The sequence below is a fragment of the Heteronotia binoei genome, chromosome 9 (assembly GCF_032191835.1).
Source record: "Heteronotia binoei isolate CCM8104 ecotype False Entrance Well chromosome 9, APGP_CSIRO_Hbin_v1, whole genome shotgun sequence".
Taxonomy (NCBI): domain Eukaryota; kingdom Metazoa; phylum Chordata; class Lepidosauria; order Squamata; family Gekkonidae; genus Heteronotia; species Heteronotia binoei.
Window position 1 is genome coordinate 32283372 of NC_083231.1, and position 18347 is coordinate 32301718.

At 40.9% G+C, this 18347-nt stretch overlaps 1 protein-coding gene across 1 annotated transcript in view; it reads right to left on the minus strand.

Annotated features, from left to right (window-relative positions):
* The window catches only part of MTMR7 (myotubularin related protein 7), a 47724-nt gene that overhangs the window by 1559 nt on the left and 27818 nt on the right, over positions 1-18347 (minus strand). Inside the window, exons 7-13 of the mRNA XM_060246412.1 lie at positions 12687-12819; positions 9672-9781; positions 8232-8357; positions 4259-4308; positions 3216-3416; positions 2060-2191; positions 297-423 (exon numbers count right to left, since the gene is read on the minus strand). Of these exons, the coding sequence (XP_060102395.1) occupies positions 297-423; positions 2060-2191; positions 3216-3416; positions 4259-4308; positions 8232-8357; positions 9672-9781; positions 12687-12819 (879 nt within the window). The remainder of the gene's footprint in view (positions 1-296; positions 424-2059; positions 2192-3215; positions 3417-4258; positions 4309-8231; positions 8358-9671; positions 9782-12686; positions 12820-18347) is intronic.

An 18347-nucleotide genomic window follows, 5' to 3' on the forward strand; every position in this document is an offset into this window, starting at 1 on the left:
TAGACTTTTTTTTCATGTTTGGAACAGTAACCCATCAGAAGAACAAACTGTTTTCAACAGTTGTAACTATAACCACAGATCTGCTCATCTCTGTTTGTGGCCTCTTCAGGCAATCCTCTGTTGTGCAGCACTTTCCTTTGCCCCAAGGTGCTTTGGGGCTCATTGAAAGACACTGATCAGTCATGCGTGGAAGCTCCTAGAGCTGGCTGTATGTACAGTGGAGAGCTGCCCCATAATGGAAAAGGGTTCCACTTAAGCAGAAGCATGATTTAGGATTCCAGCCCAAGGATTCATACCTCTTCTAGGTCGACCAGCTCTTCTTCTAATTGCTGTGTTTCTTCCTTTACCGCCATAAGGTATTCAGTCACAGATTGCCGAGGATGCAAACCTTTTTCAAAACGGTTGTACATCCCACTCCAGAACCTGGAAAGAAAGCACACATATATGTGCATGACAGCATTAGAAGAAATGGGGGAAGTTTTCACACTCAGATTTTGAATTCGAAGTCAGGTGTCTGGAGAAAAAAAATGTGCTGTACCTTTAGCATAGGCTTAATAGGATACTCGATGCTATGAAACGCTTCAGCTGCCCATTTCCACCCTTTAAGCCTTTTTTAACTAGGACATTTTTCTCCAGAACCACTGGCCACCCTATTGGAGTATGAATTTTCTTGGGGCTATGATAGCTCTGACGCACAAAGCTCCCCATCTAAACTGAATAGGAGAAAGTGGATTCACACTCCCTCTTTCTTTTGTATGCACAATCCTCCATTGAAATTAACTAAACCATGAAGTATATCCACGTGTGCACTGATGCATTTCAGTACAAATATTCCAAAGAAATATACTTGTACTGTTTTGAGCCTTTTTCTTAATGAGCTCTTAAATGTTCATGTGAGTTTTTAAGGCATTAGTTCTAGCCACTTGTAATTTTGGAAAGGATTTAGAAAAAAAATTAGAACATTTTGCATAATAGAGTCACAGCAGAAACATACTTTTCAACTCTACTGGAAAACACAGAGGCAGTGAACCCATTTGACAGGTGTGTGATACATATGAAGAAGCATTCTTGCTGGAAACCAAATGATAGAAGATTCACAAACTGCAGAAAATACGTAATGGCTACAATTGGGGAGTGTGAGCTTTCCACCAATAGCACACCCTAAATGATCTAGTGTGAAAACCAAGAGAACGAAACACTTGAGTCTACAGGCCAACTTTTCTCTATGTAACCTTCAATAACTGATCCCCTTCTTTGCCTCCTCCAGTGTCCTCTCTGCAAACAGGTGTTTGTTGCTTAATAGCTATTCTTCATCAGGAGGTAAACAGAAGTCAGAAATGGGATACGTTGTAACAAATACTGGGAGTGGCTTGGATGAGCCTGGCGTACCCCCATTGCCTGATTCCTCCAGTTACATGTGGTCAGAGGCTGACTGCACGCTCATAAGCAGATCAGCGGCCAGGTTAAGTAATAATCAGACATGGATTCCGAATGGAGCAGTCTAGTAAGGGCTTGAGAAGCTATTTTAAGACACCCTGTAACCTGATAAGCACTAATGGTAGCAGTCGATGGATTATTCATTTCTTTGCCAAACCTAAGCTCTTCAGACATGCAGCTGGCTTAGGATTTGTCTTGAATGTAATTTTCTATTTCAGTAAAGTAGACAATAAGCAACATAAAAGCCCTTATAATAAAAAGTGGGAGGAACTGCTACATTTTGCCCCAACCCATATAAAGCAAGACTTTGGCGGGGAATGACTGTAAGGCCACTTTTAATATATTTACATAACTAGACACACTTGTTTCAACATTATCTAAAAGCTGCATTCATCCTTTAGCTGATCATTGTGACTTGTTTATAATTTCTATTACAATTCATTTTATTATTGTTACTCTTGTTAAGTGGGATAGAAATAATTTAAGTTACTTAATGAACAAAAGGCTGAGTTTTTATTGCATTATCTGTCTATATACTGGAATGAAGCACAGAACATGAGCAGTGGTGTTTTATCCTAGTACTTTCTGGTAAAGAACATCCAATAACAAGGATGTCACTTACTTGTAAACAAAATGCCAAGGAGCCGACTGTGGACTCAAAGTCCTGTTATGGTCTTCCCTATACAGAGGATTCATATAATCAGCACGATTCTTCCACAAATGAGCCCAAAGCGAATATGTCCGTTCCTGAATTCTGCAAGAGTTTAAAATGCAAGTCCGTAAATGGCTTTACTAAACCTTTTCCCCTCCAAAATCCATAGGTGCAAGTGAATTGAGAGAGTAAGTCTGTATTTAGGGAGGCTGGAATTCAAATGCACTGGATTGGGTACACTAGGCCATTCAAGAAAAACTAGCTTCTAAGCCACTCAGAATAACATTTAAAGGACCACTGTAGAATGTGAATGAGCGAGCATTCAGCATGTAGGCAAGTTAGGAATGTAAAGCTGAATTTCAGTCAAGGACAATCAACTGAAATGGTACGGAATGTATTTTTCATAGTTAAGATGACCCAAGAGAAATGGACATACCGGCCCACCAGATCTTTGCACCCATTTGTTCCACAGCTGTGCCCTCTTGTCTCAGTACCATCTCTCCCTCAAAACTGCTATGACACCTACCCCCCTTAATAGGAAGGGATTTAAAGCAGCCTCCACACGACAGATGCAATATATAAATCATCTGGTCACATCTATATGGTAATCTTAACACTGGTTTTGAGGGCTGCCCACTGCCTGGAGGGGAAACTGCCCTGTCCCTTTAACAGAGGCTTAATAGGATATTATTTCCCAGGTGACATTTACCTCCATAGAAAGCTTCAGCTGGTTGTTTCCATATCATTAATTACTATTAAAGAGGACTTTTTTTCGTCAGGCCTCTTGGCAACCCTACTGACTTCTTCTTACTCCCTCTGTAGACACCCTGGGAAATGTGGGAAAGGGATGGGGAAAAGATTTCTCACACACATTTTAAATGCCCATATTAGAACCCTAGGAAAAATCATGGCAATTAAACAAGTGAGGATGAGCTATTGAAAGCCCAAGCTTTTACAGTTTGCTATGAAGACATGTTGCCTGCAAAGTTATAATCAGGAAAAGGCAGGGGGCAAACTTCCATGGGAGAAGCTATGTTTTGTAGTTTCCTTTCTTTAAAGTGCTATGCAATGATAAAAGTAGTTAAAAGGGGTTTGTAGTTCTGTTTTAAAGGAAAGTCTGGCTTACTTCAGCTCTCGTCTCTCTTTCTGATTGTTGCACAGAAAATTCCCGAATTGGCAGGAATAGATGTGGTGCTGTATGTGGATTAGGAACCTTTCATTGAATTCAAAGGCACAAGGAAATTGTTCCATTAGCTGCCACACGCATTCGATGAACTGGTCAATAACTGGAGAGATTTCCTTTGGGTCGCCATCTAAATTGCCATACCTAAAACAATCCCACAAAAAAGTCAGTTCGTAATATGGAATGATAAATAAAAATAGGCTCAAACTTTTAAGATTAACATTAAAAGGCTGATTTGCCAATGCTTCAGAACCTAAAGCCAGTGTGGTATAATGGGATGATAATCGTCACTCTGTGCCATTCCCAAACTTACTTTACAAAAGCAATAGGAATGTAGTTTGTGAAAACCAGAGCCCTAAGAATGGGAGATGAGGAAGAAGATATTGGATTAATACCCCGTCCTTCATTCGGAGTTTCAGAGTGGCTTACAATCTTTTGCGCCTTCCCTTCTCTACAGCAGACATCCTGTGAGGTAGGTGGGGCTGAGAGAGCTCTCAGAGAGCTGCTCTAGAAAGGAACAGCTCTGAGAGAGTTATGATCGGCCTAAGGTCATACCAGAAGGTGCAGGTGGAGGAGTGGGGAATCAAACCCAGTTCTCCCAGATAAGAGTCCATGCACTTAACCGCTACACCAAACTGGAGGCCAGGATACTGCAGCAGGTATGTTTTGTGATGTCCATCTGAGCATGGAAGAATGGAAACGACACTCTTCATGCCTCACTGCACCAACATATTTACAACACTGCCCTTTCCGCTGCCCTGTGCATAGGGCAAAAGGAGTAGTCTCCTAGCGGAGTGGCAAAAGGAATCTCATTTTGGATTCTGTTCAAAATGGCTCAGGAGAGGTTCAAACAGCTTAGAAAATATCAGTTAACAGAAACCATAGCTCGTCAGAAAATGGTCTTCATTGGATTTCCAATAGCAACAAGGAAAATTGTACTCAAGTTGGCCACAGCTTTGGGAAATAAGTTATCAAACCATGCTTACCGGTGGTTAAATTTATGACCAAATGAAACCCAGTCCTTATCAATTAATACCTAAAATGAGAGAGGGGTATGTAAGTAGCAGGCAATGAACTTCATGTGAATTTTAAAGCAAGGAAAAGTTGCAAAATCATCCTCAGTATGAGTCCCATTCTACATTAGGAGATCTGTCTATGGAGTTCACAGCATTGTATTTTTACATACTGTGAGAGGAGCAGTGATTCTAGTCGGGACCACTGAACAAGCAGTGTTCCTAGCATGGGACTTCCGGGGTTGGAAAATGCCGAGCTGAATTGCTTCTCAGAATGGGAGCAGGCTGGGGCTTCTGTTCGGGGTAGTGGAGGGCAATTTAATGCCTACTGCCTACTTTTCTCAGTCAGAGATCAGTCCATGATATGCACAGGAAACTCTGAGATTTACCTTGGCTAAAAGGGAGTCCCGGGGGGGGGGGGCTCCTTTGAGGGGTCTCCGGAGACAAGTTGCATATTCATCATCTGCAGAAGTTTCCAGAGTCATTTATTTGACATAAGCTTGACAGGATCCTAACCTTCTTTGAGACTGCTAAACATCTATTTAAAGTTAAACATCTATTTAAAGTTAAACAAAATAAAATCAGAAGGTGGGAAATAGAGATTCGGAAAGCTTGGAAAAAGGAAGAGAAGGGGCGAAATTTGAATTTTGTAAGTTTAAAGGACAGTGATAAAAAGTGGAAAGGAATTTATTGTTTTGTCTACTTGCGGTTTTGGTGAAAAAAGCCCCATCGTCACAGATTTGCAGCTCTTACAGTCAACACAGGAAATACGTCAAACATCATGAGATCTTTTTACCAGTGAAAACGGGATTTGGTGGCAAGAAAAGCAGGAAGTGTCGGATGGAAAAGGGAAATCATTGAAGCAGCTAGCCTACTCTATAATATAACAATATAATATCATAGAAAAACATCGGCAGAGGTCAATATTTAAACTAAGTTTTTAAAGTGTTCGGGACATTAAAAATTGATGAAGCTGACAGCGGTGGCAATTATAAGGTAAATACTATTGGACATTATCGCTGATAATTATTTTAGAAGCCTTTTGAAGGAAAATTTTTTTTAAAGGGAAGCAGAAAGTCACGACCGCCATTTTGGAAGAAATAAAAACTTCAAAAATTAATATCTGAGCCCAGGAGGCTTGGAGGATGGCAAAATTAGGCTTATTGAAAAGGGCAAGCCTTACTCTATCAAACCTGATAGTTTAAATTTAATTTGGAGAGGTCAAAATTTTCAGTGTTTTTTTAAATGTCAGAGCATAAGTTAACCTGTGCAAGGACTGCCTCAATGGAGAAAATGCAAGAGCAATTAGAAGCAATGGAAGCCAGGATGATGAAAGGGGTGAGAGACATAACTGCTTCTAAAAAATAAATTAGAAAAGACATTGAAGAGCTAAGGAAAGATATAGAAGATCTCAAAAATGAGACTGTGGTAACATCAAAGAAAGTGCAAGAGGTGGAAGAGAGAGTGAAAGTACATGATTCCACCTTGCTAAAAATGCAAGAAAAGGTGGCAATTCATGACTGCAAATTGATGGAAACCCAAATACGTCTGAGAGGAGTACCTGAGGATGAAGAGACTGATTTGAAAGGATATATAATAAGAATAATTGCAGAATTTTTGGAGGAAGATCCTGAAGGAACTATATGTATAGAGTGAACTCACTATATGCCAAGAAAAATAATCTACCAAGAGATGTGGTTATAAGATTTATGACAAAAGAAATGGTGGGAAAAATCTTGAATAAAATTTTTGAAAAGACATTGATAGTGGGAGGCAGCAGAGTAAGAATCATGAAAGAATTGCAAAGACAAGTGATAAATGACAGAAAAGCATACAAAAAATTGACAGAAACTACGTGACAATGAAATGAGTATAGATGGATAATACCTGAAGGTCTGAGCTTTGAGCTGCAAGGAAAAAGGATTACAATTACAAGCACGCAGGAACTGCGTAGGTTTTATGAAGAACATAAAGAATTTGCACCATGATGGATTACAAATTATTATCTTGGAATGTAAATGGACTAAATTCACCACAAAAAAGAAAGGCAACGTTTAATTGGATTAAAAAGCAAAATTGTAATATAGTTTGTTTACAAGAAGTGCATATTAAACAAAAGGATTACAAAATTTTATAAAATAAACAACTGGGACTAGAATTTTATTCATTGGCTGAACAGAAAAAAAGGGGAGTGATTTTTTTATATTAAACAAGAATTGGAGCCGAAATTAGTGTTTAAAGATAAAGATGGAAGATTTGTAGCGGTAGAAATAATATTAAATGCAAAAAAAGTTGTTATTGGGACTGTATGCACCAAATGGTGCAAAAGATGCTTTTTTAAAAGACATTATACAACAATTTGATGAACTGACTTATGACCAAGTTTTGATAATGGGGGACTTTAATGAAACAATTAAGAACACACTGGATAGGTCTGGGGGTAAAAAAAATAATAAGGAAGGAAAATTGCCGAAGTCTTTTTTTGAATTGGTCAAACAAGAATATTTGGAGGATATAGAGGAAATTTAATCCTGAAGTGCAGGACTATACCTTTTTTTCAGCAAGACATAAAACTTTTTCCAGAATTGACATGTTGTGGGACACTAAAGACTTAGGCCTTATAACAAAGAAAATAGAGATTTTACCTAAAATTGGGTCTGATCATAACCCAATAATGTGGATTACAAAATTGTCTAAGAAGTTGAGAAGATGGAGATTGAATGCAGACTTACTACAAAATAAAGAAATAGTGACATCTCTAGAAAATGAAACTAAAGCTTTCTTCCAAATAAACGACAAAGAGGATATAGAATTTCAGACGGTCTGGGATGCTTATAAAGCAGTAATGAGAGGACTATTGATTACATTGAATAACAAAGATGAGGGCAGAATAAAAACAGATGCTGGACATTCAAAATGAAATAAAGAAGGGGAACTGAGAAAAAGGCCAGGGAAAAAGAAAATTATAAGGGAGATTACAATATTACAAACGCAAATGAGACATTTGTTAAATAAAGAACTGGAATGGAATCTGAAAAGATTGCAGCAGAAATCTTTCGAGGGAGCAAACAAACCCGGAAAATATTTGGTCTGGCAACTGAAGGGAGAAAGTAAAATTATTAATAAAATTGTGGTGGATGGAAGAGAGGTGGTAGATCAAGAAGGAATAAAAAGATAATTCTTTAAATATTATGCGAAGTTATTTAAAGGTGTTAAAATAAGAAAAGAAAAGATGGATGAGTACTTAGAAAAGATAAAAATAGCACCTGTAGTAGAAAATATGCGAAAAGTTTTGAACGATCCAATTGAAAAAATAGAAATTAAAGCAGCAATTAATGCAATGAAAAATGGAAAAGCACCTGGGCCAAATGGATATACAGCTAAATTTTTTAAAACCCTCAAAGAGGAGTTAATCCCGAAACTTCAGAAATTGATGAATATGATAAGAACAAAAGGGAAAATACCAAATACGTGGAAGGAAGCTGTTATTTCGTTGATTCCAACAGAAGATAGAGATGTTACGAATGTAAAAAATTATAGACCAATTTGATTATTAAATAATGACTATAAAATATATGCAAGAATCTTGGCAGAATGGTTTAAACAATATTTGATAAATTTTATAAAGGAAGATCAAGCGGGGTTTCTTCCCAAAAGGCAAATAAGAGACAATATCAGAACTGTTGTAAATATTGGGCAATTTCTAGTGGACAGAAGGTTATAAATGTAGTCTGGAAACGATTAGCTTCCCTTGCTCCACCTTGCTGGATCTTCACCAATGCTTTACAGCTGTCCACCTGACACAAAAACATGTACAACTGAGCCACAAGAGAGTTATATGAGTAAAAATAGTTTCATTTTGTGGGAAACGCTTTTATTAATTCTTTGCGGCTACAGGGCACACCACTTTATGAAATCCGTTTCCCTGTACAGTAGATCTGCTTACCATAAATCCCTTCATAGTTCTATAAAATGGATCAAGCAGAAGGCTTGCTACAGAGCAAACCTGAGAAGTCCGGTCCCATCCATCAGAACAGTGAACAAGAACACTCACTCCTTCTTCAGCTACAGCCTAAAACAGAGAGGAAGGGATGAGATACAGATAATACAGAGCACTTGGTTTCCTTTATGAAATAAAAACTGCAGAGAGAAGTTGACCAAACAATATTTCATTCAACAGGATCAGATATTAAATTCCTGAACTTGATATGAGGGAGCAAGAGCTGTCCTCTCTGCCCTCTTCTGCATATACCATCTGATCCAGCCAGTGCCAAGTTCATCTACATCTGTATCCATGGGCAGAAAGCAGGTTCCAGAAATATATGAGCATGGTATTTAATCAAGACTTTCCACTGGGTGAATGGGGAGGACCATACACAAGGCCTTTCATATTCAGTGCAGCTAATAACTACTGACAGGCCCACAAACAGATAATTTTCTGCCGGGTCCATTCATCACATACAGATTATATTTCATGTATACCAGGTTTGCCCCATAGAGATCCTAACACTTTAGGCTGTCCTTATCTTTAATTTCTTTAACAAGCATTACCCATAAATAGAAGTGAGCAGTGACTCACAAAAGCTCATACCCTACCACAAATGTTGTTAGTCTTGAAGGTGCTACTGGACTCTTTCTAATGCTGCAGACAGACTAACACAGCTATCCATCTTAGCCATTTTGTGTCTGCCTCCAGGAAGTTCCCAGGTACCCAGAACTTTAGCCAAACATTGCAATTTCCATGACCTGAGTAAGGAAAGTGCCCAGCCATGGTGTATGGATACAGCTGGCTTCAGATCAAGGAACAGGGGACAGTAGTCATACTGAAATGACACAATCCATTTCTTACTGGCTCACTGGAAGCATTCACATGAAGGCAGGCTAATGCCTCTACAGACCAGAAATGGAGCTACTAGTTATTCAGCAGGCAGCCTGAAGCCATATCTGAAAAGGTCCTCCTACCGGCCCACTGATCCTGTCTTTCCTCCCAACAACTAGCTTGTCATTTTCTCTGCTCCTTGGAACGGTTGCCAGAGCTCCAGTTCTGACTACCATTTTTTCTTTAGATAATGCATCTGTGTATTCCCATGACCTGAGTTCAAGCATGGAGGTGTCAATAGACACAGCACATGGCAGAGCCTAAGGCCAAGTGATGACTCCAGGGGCAAAAGTTCAGGATAAAACAGGCTGACAGTTGATCTAAACCCACAACTGCTTGAGTGACGCTGCTCCAGATTATATTTGCTATCACCAAAGCACATGGTCACCTCAAGCACTGAACCATGACACATTTGGGGGCCACATTTGTGTCTGGAGGCAACAGCAATCAGCCATATTGTCCACTTCCTGAATCATCTGGTTCCCCGTTTCCAAAGAAGTCCTATACCTTTGCAATAAAGATGCCAGCGTCCATGATAGCTTTGATGTGTTTTAGCCAGCCTGAATTCTCCAATCCCCAGAGGAAGTCATTCATTGAAGGAGATCTCAGCTCACAAACTGTAAAGTAAGCCATGGTTTCAATACACAATAATATGTTTTAAATGGATGAGTGGCCAAGAAATTGACCACTTAAACCTTTTCCCCTTCAAATCCTTTCCCACCCACCTTTCCTCATGGCAAGATCTGAGATCTGGAGCTCCATATGGAGTTTACCAATTCTGCCCCACTGACAGACTGGATCAAAACCCCAAATGTCCTTAACAAAATGAAAGACTTTGAAATCTATCCTAATGAGAATTTGCATGTGCTAGACAAGGTGCTGAGCAAGCTCCAGATGAAGGGTTCCCAGCTAAAGCGTCTGTTGCAGTGAAGTCTCATTGTCTCCTATCACAAATGTAACCTGCTGGGTGATTTTACATCCAGATTTATAGCCACTACCCGTGCTTGCAGACTCTTTAAAGCCCTGTTAGAAGAGATAAGCCGTCATACATAAATACACTTCTGAACATTTGGAAGGTGAGTGTTCCACACCATTCGCAGTAGACTCTTGTGTTTGGTTATCTGGCTTTCGTGCCCTCCCTTAAATCGGAGGCACATTGATCCGATCTTTCTCTTTGCAATTTGTCACACACACAAAAAGCTGTTTTCAAAATGGCATCTCTCAAAAAGTGTCTTCATGGTGGGCACTGACAGCAAGTAAGCCCGTCAAGTGATTAATGCATCTGTGCAGATGGCAGAATGTGCAATTAGCAGCTGCATTTGATCTGAAAACTGCTGCCTCTTGTTTGCAAAGTGCAGGATAAAACCACAATAGAGCCCTGCTCCTCAATCAGAATCAATATTTGTTCTCCACTTTACTGAGCAAAGTCCACACTGTCCTAAATTACAGGCAAACGCTACGTACAGGCAAAGTGATGGGAGTTCAACTGGGAATTCATTTAGGTAGGAGCTCGGTAAGCAAAAGCTCCATTAGATCCCATGAGTGCCTCCATATCTGCATATCAGTGGGGGGAAGTAACCCTGAAACACTTTAATCTATAAAAAGGCTCTGCAAACCAGGGAATTTGGGACAGATATAGCCTTTAGCACAGGAAAAATGCTGCTGTATATCGGGGGAGAGGGGGAGCTCAAATTTCTTGTAAGCTCAGCAACTGTCAAAGTGACCTTGTTTCACTTTCCAGAAGAGGAGCTGTGGTGTAGGTGAAAGAAAAGAACATTGATAGATATCTGGCCCCATTAGCAAAAAATACCAGCGAAAGAGGTAATTACTGGTATGATTTGTGTTTTATTTGTTTGCACTTGTATATTATGCTGCATCCAGAGAGCTCAGGGCAAGTATGTCATGCATGGATTAAATTCATCTTATCCTCACAACAACCCTGTAAAATAGATTACACCTCTGCATGCCTGTTGCCTTGAGAACCCTAAGGCATCGCCATAAATTGGCTATGACTTGATGACACCAATAATTCAATAATTTACACCAGGGCTTTTTTTGTAGGAAAAAAACCCAGCAGGAACTCATTTGCATATTAGATCACACCCCTGACATCACCATTGTTTCACACAGGGCTCTTTTTTTGGTAGAAAAAGCTCAGCAGGAACTCATTTGCATGTTAGGCCACACCCCCTGGTACCAAGCCAGCCAGAACTGCGTTCCTGTGCATTCCGGCCATTTCACTTGCAGGGAAATTCTCCAGTGGGCCACTGCTCTAGAGGTGTCCAGGAGCAAGCAGAGCCAAGCCCCAGCAACTCTGCCAATGTTTCAGGGGATACTTGGCTAAGACCCTTCAGTGGTGATGATAATCCACATCATCTTAACAATTGCCTCCTCCTGCACATTGTTGGCCTCACACAGCAGAGTAGCCCAAGAAGTGCTGGCTCTGAAGCACTGATGGGGCTGCTGAGCTCAACTTGTTCCAGAGCCATTTTCACTTCCCAGTCCACTCCCATTATCTAGTTAAGGTTCTCAGCTAGCAGGATTAGCAAAGACTAATACTTGGATAGGTATTGCCAGTTTGAGTAGATCGTACTGGGCTAGCTGGATCAATATCCTGACTTAAGGCAGAACGTAAGCATCCTGCTGGATCAGACCAATAGTCAATCTAGTCCAGCATCCTGTCTCACACAGTGGTCAATCTGAATGTTCCTCTGGATGGCCAACAACAGGGCATAGAGGCTTTCTCCTGATGTTGCCTCCTGTTTCTGGGATTCAGAGGATTAGTGCCACTGAACGTGGAGGTTCTCCTCAGTCACCATGGCTAGTAGCCATTGATAGACTTATTCTCCATGAATCTATCTAATTCCCCTTTAAAGCTGTTTATTCTTGTGGCCATCACTGCATCCTCTGGCAGTGAATTCCACATTTTAAGCACTCTTGATGTAAAGTAGTATTCTCTTTGATCCATACTGAACCTACTGCCCATCAGCTTCATTAGATGCCCTCAAGTTCTAGTATTTGGGGGGGGGGAGAGAAAAAGTTCTCTTTGTCTACTCTCTCCACCCCACGCACCATTTTATAAAACTATCCCCCCTTATTTGTCTGTTTTCTAAACTGAAAAGTCCCAGACTCTTCAGCCTCTCCTCATAGGGAAGGTGTTCCAGCCCCCTAATCATCTTATTTGCCCCCCCTCTACTTTTTCCAGCTCTGTAGTGTCCTTTTATGAGATACGGTGACCAGAAACACAATATTCCAAATGAGGCCACACCACAGATCTATACCGTGGCATTATAATATTGGCTGTTTTATTCTCAATCAGACCTTTATATACTTCAAGGAACCAATTCCACATAAGTGTGCTTTTAGCACCACTTTTGTAATATTTCATGATAGACTTTAACAATAGAAAAGCCACATTCATGGTATTTCTTGTGCATCCTTAAGCCCACCAAGAAGCACAGGTGGTGCAATGTGGCCCTCAGCATCTGGCATGAAGCTGCCCTTGACATATCAAGGCTATACCTTCTAGCATTTTTTGGAGACTACTCCTCATGACGTGGATATTCTCAATGCCAATGAACTGAAACTTGATGTTGGAGTAATTGTCTTCATTTTCGTAGCCCTTCCCAGCTGCTCTGTTTGCCATGGCATTGAGCTATAAATGTAGAAAAAGAGAAAACGTAAAGGGTCGAAGCAGACAAGGGTCTCTGTAGGGAGAAAGGAATGATGTGAAGTGAATTTATTTCAAAAGGGAAACATGAAGAATCAACTATGTCATTTTGTTGTGCATCATCTCTAAACGTGTATAGACACTACTGAAATCCCACTGGACACACAGCGAGACTCATGAGCAGGATTACTTTTCTAGCACATTTTTATTCTACTTTTTCTCCAATGAGCTCCTGGCATGTCACATGGCTCTCCTTTCTTCATTTTATCCTCAAAACAACCCTGAGGTAGGTGAGGTTACTCGCCATGATGAGTTAAAGGAATCTCCAGTGCGTGATCCCTGTGAGTAAAGGCTAGGCCACCTAGTTTGGAAGCACAGGATCCTTCACTGCAACGTTGTCCCCAAAGGCACTGATTTACTTTTCTTCCTATGAGTCAGTGGTTGCTATTCACTCATACGGGAGATTGTACAAACTTTGGAATGAGACTAATCCTGTTTGTAGACTCTGGTAACTCCAGCCACTGAATTAAGCCTGATCCTATCAGGGTTTCCATGCTTTGGTGACAAAATTCCAAGGTGTGCTAGACTTTTGGCAATATTTGTTTTATTTTTATATGAATGCTTTGTAAATTAAATGGTTCCTGCCCCTCTTTTCACAACCCTAGGTATGATATCCAGGCCCTACACTATAAAAAGGAAAAAACAGCTCTAGCTCTCAAAGTGAGAGGAAATATGTACTTCATCACTGAGTGAAGGAAGGGCACAGCTTTCAAATATATAAAAATATATAGAACCTTGTGTGTTATGAAAGAGTGCCTGAAATGGTGGGACATGGCTTCAGGGTTGAGGGAGGGACTGTTGTTATTTACTATGCTGTAAGGGTTGCCAGGATGTCGGAACTATGTGAAAAGAAGAGGGTAACAGCAAAATCAGTAACAATGCCTATTGCTGGAAGGGATGTGGGTTGAAAGGTAATTTTTTCCACTATTGGTGGTCCTGTCCCAAAATTCAAAACTACTGTGCCCTTAAAGTGACCAAAATATCAGAAATTGTAGGTTGTCTAGTTCCACTTACGGCAGACTCAATATTATTAAATCTTTGGCCGGAAAATTTTTCAACCCCGTTATGCAGAGACCTCATTTCATTATTGTTAACTGGTAAAATATTGTTGGCCCAGAAATGGAAAACAAGTGGTACCCCTTCAATTGAAGAATGGTATGTGAAGGTTAGAGAATTAATGTTTCAAGACAAATTGTCAACACAAATTCTAATTATGGAATCATCTAGTAAAAACACATTGCTGGAGAAATGGTTTCCATATTTGGAATACGTGAATTCAAATGCCTCTGCAGCAGAATCGATATCACCCGAATTGGTGGATTTTATCATTTTATAAACAAATGTATGTTAATGAAGTTCTATACTTGTGATGGATATTATGTAAGTTTCTACTACAATGCTTATGGAATTGTATAAGAACCATTAGTTTTTGTTATAATAAAAAGATTAAAATTAAAAAAAAAGAAACAGCTTGTCACTCTCCCTGCGCACATGGTTTAAGCCATGTGACACATTTCCAAGTAAAATAAAGTTGTTGAGTTAATGGGAATGTTCCAGGGGGGGGGGGGTTGTAGAAAAAGCCCAGCATGGACTCATTTGCATATTAGGCCATACCCCCTAGTGCCAAGCCAGCCAGAACTACGTTCCTGTGCGTTCTTGCTTTTTAAAAAGCCCTGGGAATGTTTATTTTGAGAGCACCATGTTTTGGTAGCTCTTCACACCAAAGTCACATCTGGGGTTTAGCAGATATGCCACAACAGCTGTCTCATTTTGCTTGCTAAAGCTTGGCAGTGGCTTTTCAGTCTTGTGAAAGGGCCAATTAATGGCAAGGATTGAATAGTGTTCTTACTAATGTTGCTTGTATGCTGTTACTCAATGCTGCCTTCAACTAGACAGTACATCCAGCAGATGGCAATCTCTTTGCAGCACACCACAGGATACATTAACATGCTGAGCTGCTTGCAGATGTTGAATTTTGTTGCTTTTAGTTTGCTAAGAGATACCAAGTAAGTAAATTAGTAATGGACACTTTAAAGAAAGAGAAAGCATTCAGGAAGTCATGAACTGTTCTAGGCATGAAACAACATATGCTAACAAAGTAACCACTTGTAACAAACATCAGAGTTTACCACTGCTAATTTAAAATTTTACAGATTATTCATAGATGTGGGTGCTGCTGAATTCCTCCCAAAAGAGAAATTTTAGTGGTTAATTTGTGGTTCTGCACAAAAGTAATAGGAAGCAAAACCAGACTTTGATGGGTTCTATTGCAGGTTTGGAAGGTTTCCCTGATATTGCAGAACACGCTATTCACACACAGAGGCTGCTTGCACCAATATGGAGTGGTCATCTCTTTGCACTACAGCACCATAGAAGGCCTCTATGCCTGTTTTGTATTCCAGAACATTAGAGAACATCAGTCTGTTAAATACTGCTATGGTATTTAGAATGTTGGTAGGGTTGCCAAGTCCAATTCAAGAAATATCTGGGGACTATGGGGGTGGAGCCAGGAGACTTTGGGGGTGGAGCCAGGAACAAGGGTGTGACAAGCATAATTGAATTCCAAGGGAGTTCTGGCCATCACATTTAAAGGGACAGCGCACCTTTTTAAATGTCTTCCTTCCATAGGAAATAATGAAGAATAGGGGCACCTTCTTTTGGGGCTCATAGAATTGGACACCCTGGTCCAATCGTTTTAAAACTTGGGGGGGGGGGTACTTTGGGAAGAGGCACTAGATACTATACTGAAAATTTGGTGCATCTACCTAAAACAACAGCTCCCCTAGAGCCCCCGGAACCTCCAAATCAATTCCCCATTATACCTTATGAGAATCGATCTCCACATAGGGAATAATGAAGTGCTCAGCAGACGTTCCTGCTCTCCCCCTCCCCCCCCCTGTTTTCTGGTGACTCTGAAGTGAGGGCTTGGCCTCTCTACTCATGAGTTGCAGCCAATTTCTTCCAAGTAACACAGACACCCCATCCCAAGAGGAAGCCTTTCCAATCGGAGAGCCAGTTTGGTGTAGTGGTTAAGTGTGCGGACTCTTATCTGGGAGAACCGGGTTTGATTCCCCACTCCTCCACTTGCACCTGCTAGCATGGCCTTGGGTCAGCTATAGCTCTGGCAGAGGTTGTCCTTGAAAGGGCAGCTGCCGTGAGAGCCCCCTCCAGCCCCACCCACCTCAACAGTGTCTCATGTGGGGGAGGAAGGTAAAGGAGATTGTGAGCCGCTCTGAGACTCTTTGGAGTGGAGGGCGGGATATAAATCCAATATCATCTTCTTCTTCCAGAGGGGAAAAAATCACATGGTGGCTTTTTGGAGACTGGGAAAGCGGAAGAACCCCCGCTGGGACCTGGGGATTGGCAAGCCTAAATGTTGGTCAGTTATAGCAATTATCAGCATTCCATAACTGAACTGGAATTTGTAGTTGCACTGTGACATCAAAGAAGATCTACCAGTCAGGTAGATCTGGATGGTGTGGGGTGGGGGAACTTACCAGCAGGAAAACTATGCCTAAGACTGTGTCACCAGAGATACGGTGCTGTCGCTTCCAGTGCATCAGAAAGTACGCCATCACATTGCTGGTGACATTGAAACGTTCTGGTATTTGAGCAAAAGCTCTCTGTTAGAAATCATTTTTGCCATAGTTTTTGCCCAAATACCAAAGCTTACCTGTGTCACTGGTGACATGATGACATTACTTCTGGTTCGCACTGGAAGTGACACTGCCATGTTGCCAGCAATGTAGGCCAAGGCCTAGTTTTCCTGCTGCTAAGTCCCCTACTGGCCAGCTGATCAGTGCCAGGGGAAGGGGTCCCGGAGCATGGGACCCCCTGGTATGGGCCAGGCAACCCTAGGTAGAAGCAAAAAGCACATAACAAGTGGCCAGTTTTAAGCTTCTCAAAACTTCACAAAATTTGGTCAATTCGACCACTGCAAAGGAACAGTACCTGTTCCTGAAGCACTGTGGGTTGTCTTTGAAAGGCAATTCACCAATAGGGCTTGAGTATGATAAGCAGATATGTATATAACTTTCAGAGAGGGGACAACGATCACATTTTGATTGGTCAGAGAGCATTAAAAGTTTCCAACTGGAGTTAGCTGGAATTGGGAACTTGGGCTGCATTTCTTGTTCTTCAGGAATCTACTGTCTGATGTGGGAAGGTTCCACTTATGCTCTACTTGCATATTTGTCAAGCAAATATTACAAAGATATCATAAGACTCCAATGCGCTCTTATTCAAAAGAAACACAGCCCTTGCTGCAGCCATTGCCTGTGGGGCTTGCCACACCAGAGGGAGCATGTAACAATATTAAGACAGCCATGAAGAAGCAAAGCATCACGCTGTCTCACTAGCATTTACTAGGGTTGCCAGTTCTGAGATTTTTTCGGGGGTAGAGCCTGGGGAGGGTGGAGTTTGCAGAGGGGAGGAACTTCAGTAGGGTACAATAGCAGAGTCCACCCTCCAAAGCAGCCATTTTCCCTGATCCCTATTGCCTGGAGATCAACTGTAATATCAGGAGATATCACCTAGAAGTCAGCGGTACTTACTTTACCCTGTGGAGGAAAACAGTGTCATATAATGCATTCTAAACTGTAGAAGGGCAAGGGAGTGAACAACACTTTCCTCCGTTGTACAGATTCCTTTAAATGAAGTAGCAATACATGTTTTATGATTAAAAGAGAAAATTATCCACCAAGTGAACAAACCAACCATCTGCTAGTCTTCGAATGTTAGTGAAATATGAAAACAGTGTTTGCATTGGAACATGTTCTTTTAGTTTACAAATTACTGCACACCCCCATAAGAGGAGAGAAATATTCTGTTGAACTCTAAAATCCTCCTCTGTGTTAAACCACGAGAGTTCCTACAGGTCTGTTTAAATCAAAACCTCCTTTAAAACTGCAGAGGAATGTAAGGGCTAAGTTAGACCTAACAAGGGTGTCCACGTGTATTTATTCACATATTCAACTCACCTCTTCATATGCAAAACAAAAATCTTTTCTTTTTTAAAATACAACAAACTGGTTAGGGAAGCTAAACTTTACCCTTTCCTCTGACTGAAGTCACAGCATCCTCTTGCTTAAAGCATTTTTCCTTCAAGCCTGGTTCACTTCCAGTATTGGGCTGGGAGATGAAAGCTTGAAAAAGCAGACTATTCAAGCATCTTTCCTATAAACACTAGGTAGAGACGCCATGAAGCTGCTGTATCCCAAGTCAGACCATTGGTTTATCAAGGTCAGTACTACTGACCCTAACTGGCAATGCCTCTCCAGGGTCTCAGGCAAAGAAAGGTCTTTCACACCACCTGATTCTAGTAACTTGAGATAGTGGGGACTGAACCTGGGATCTTCTGCATGCAAAACTGCTGCTCTCACACTGAGCAACACCCCCTCAGTGCTTTCTGTGTGAGTGGGTAGACAGATGAATAAACACTTATGGTTGTCCAT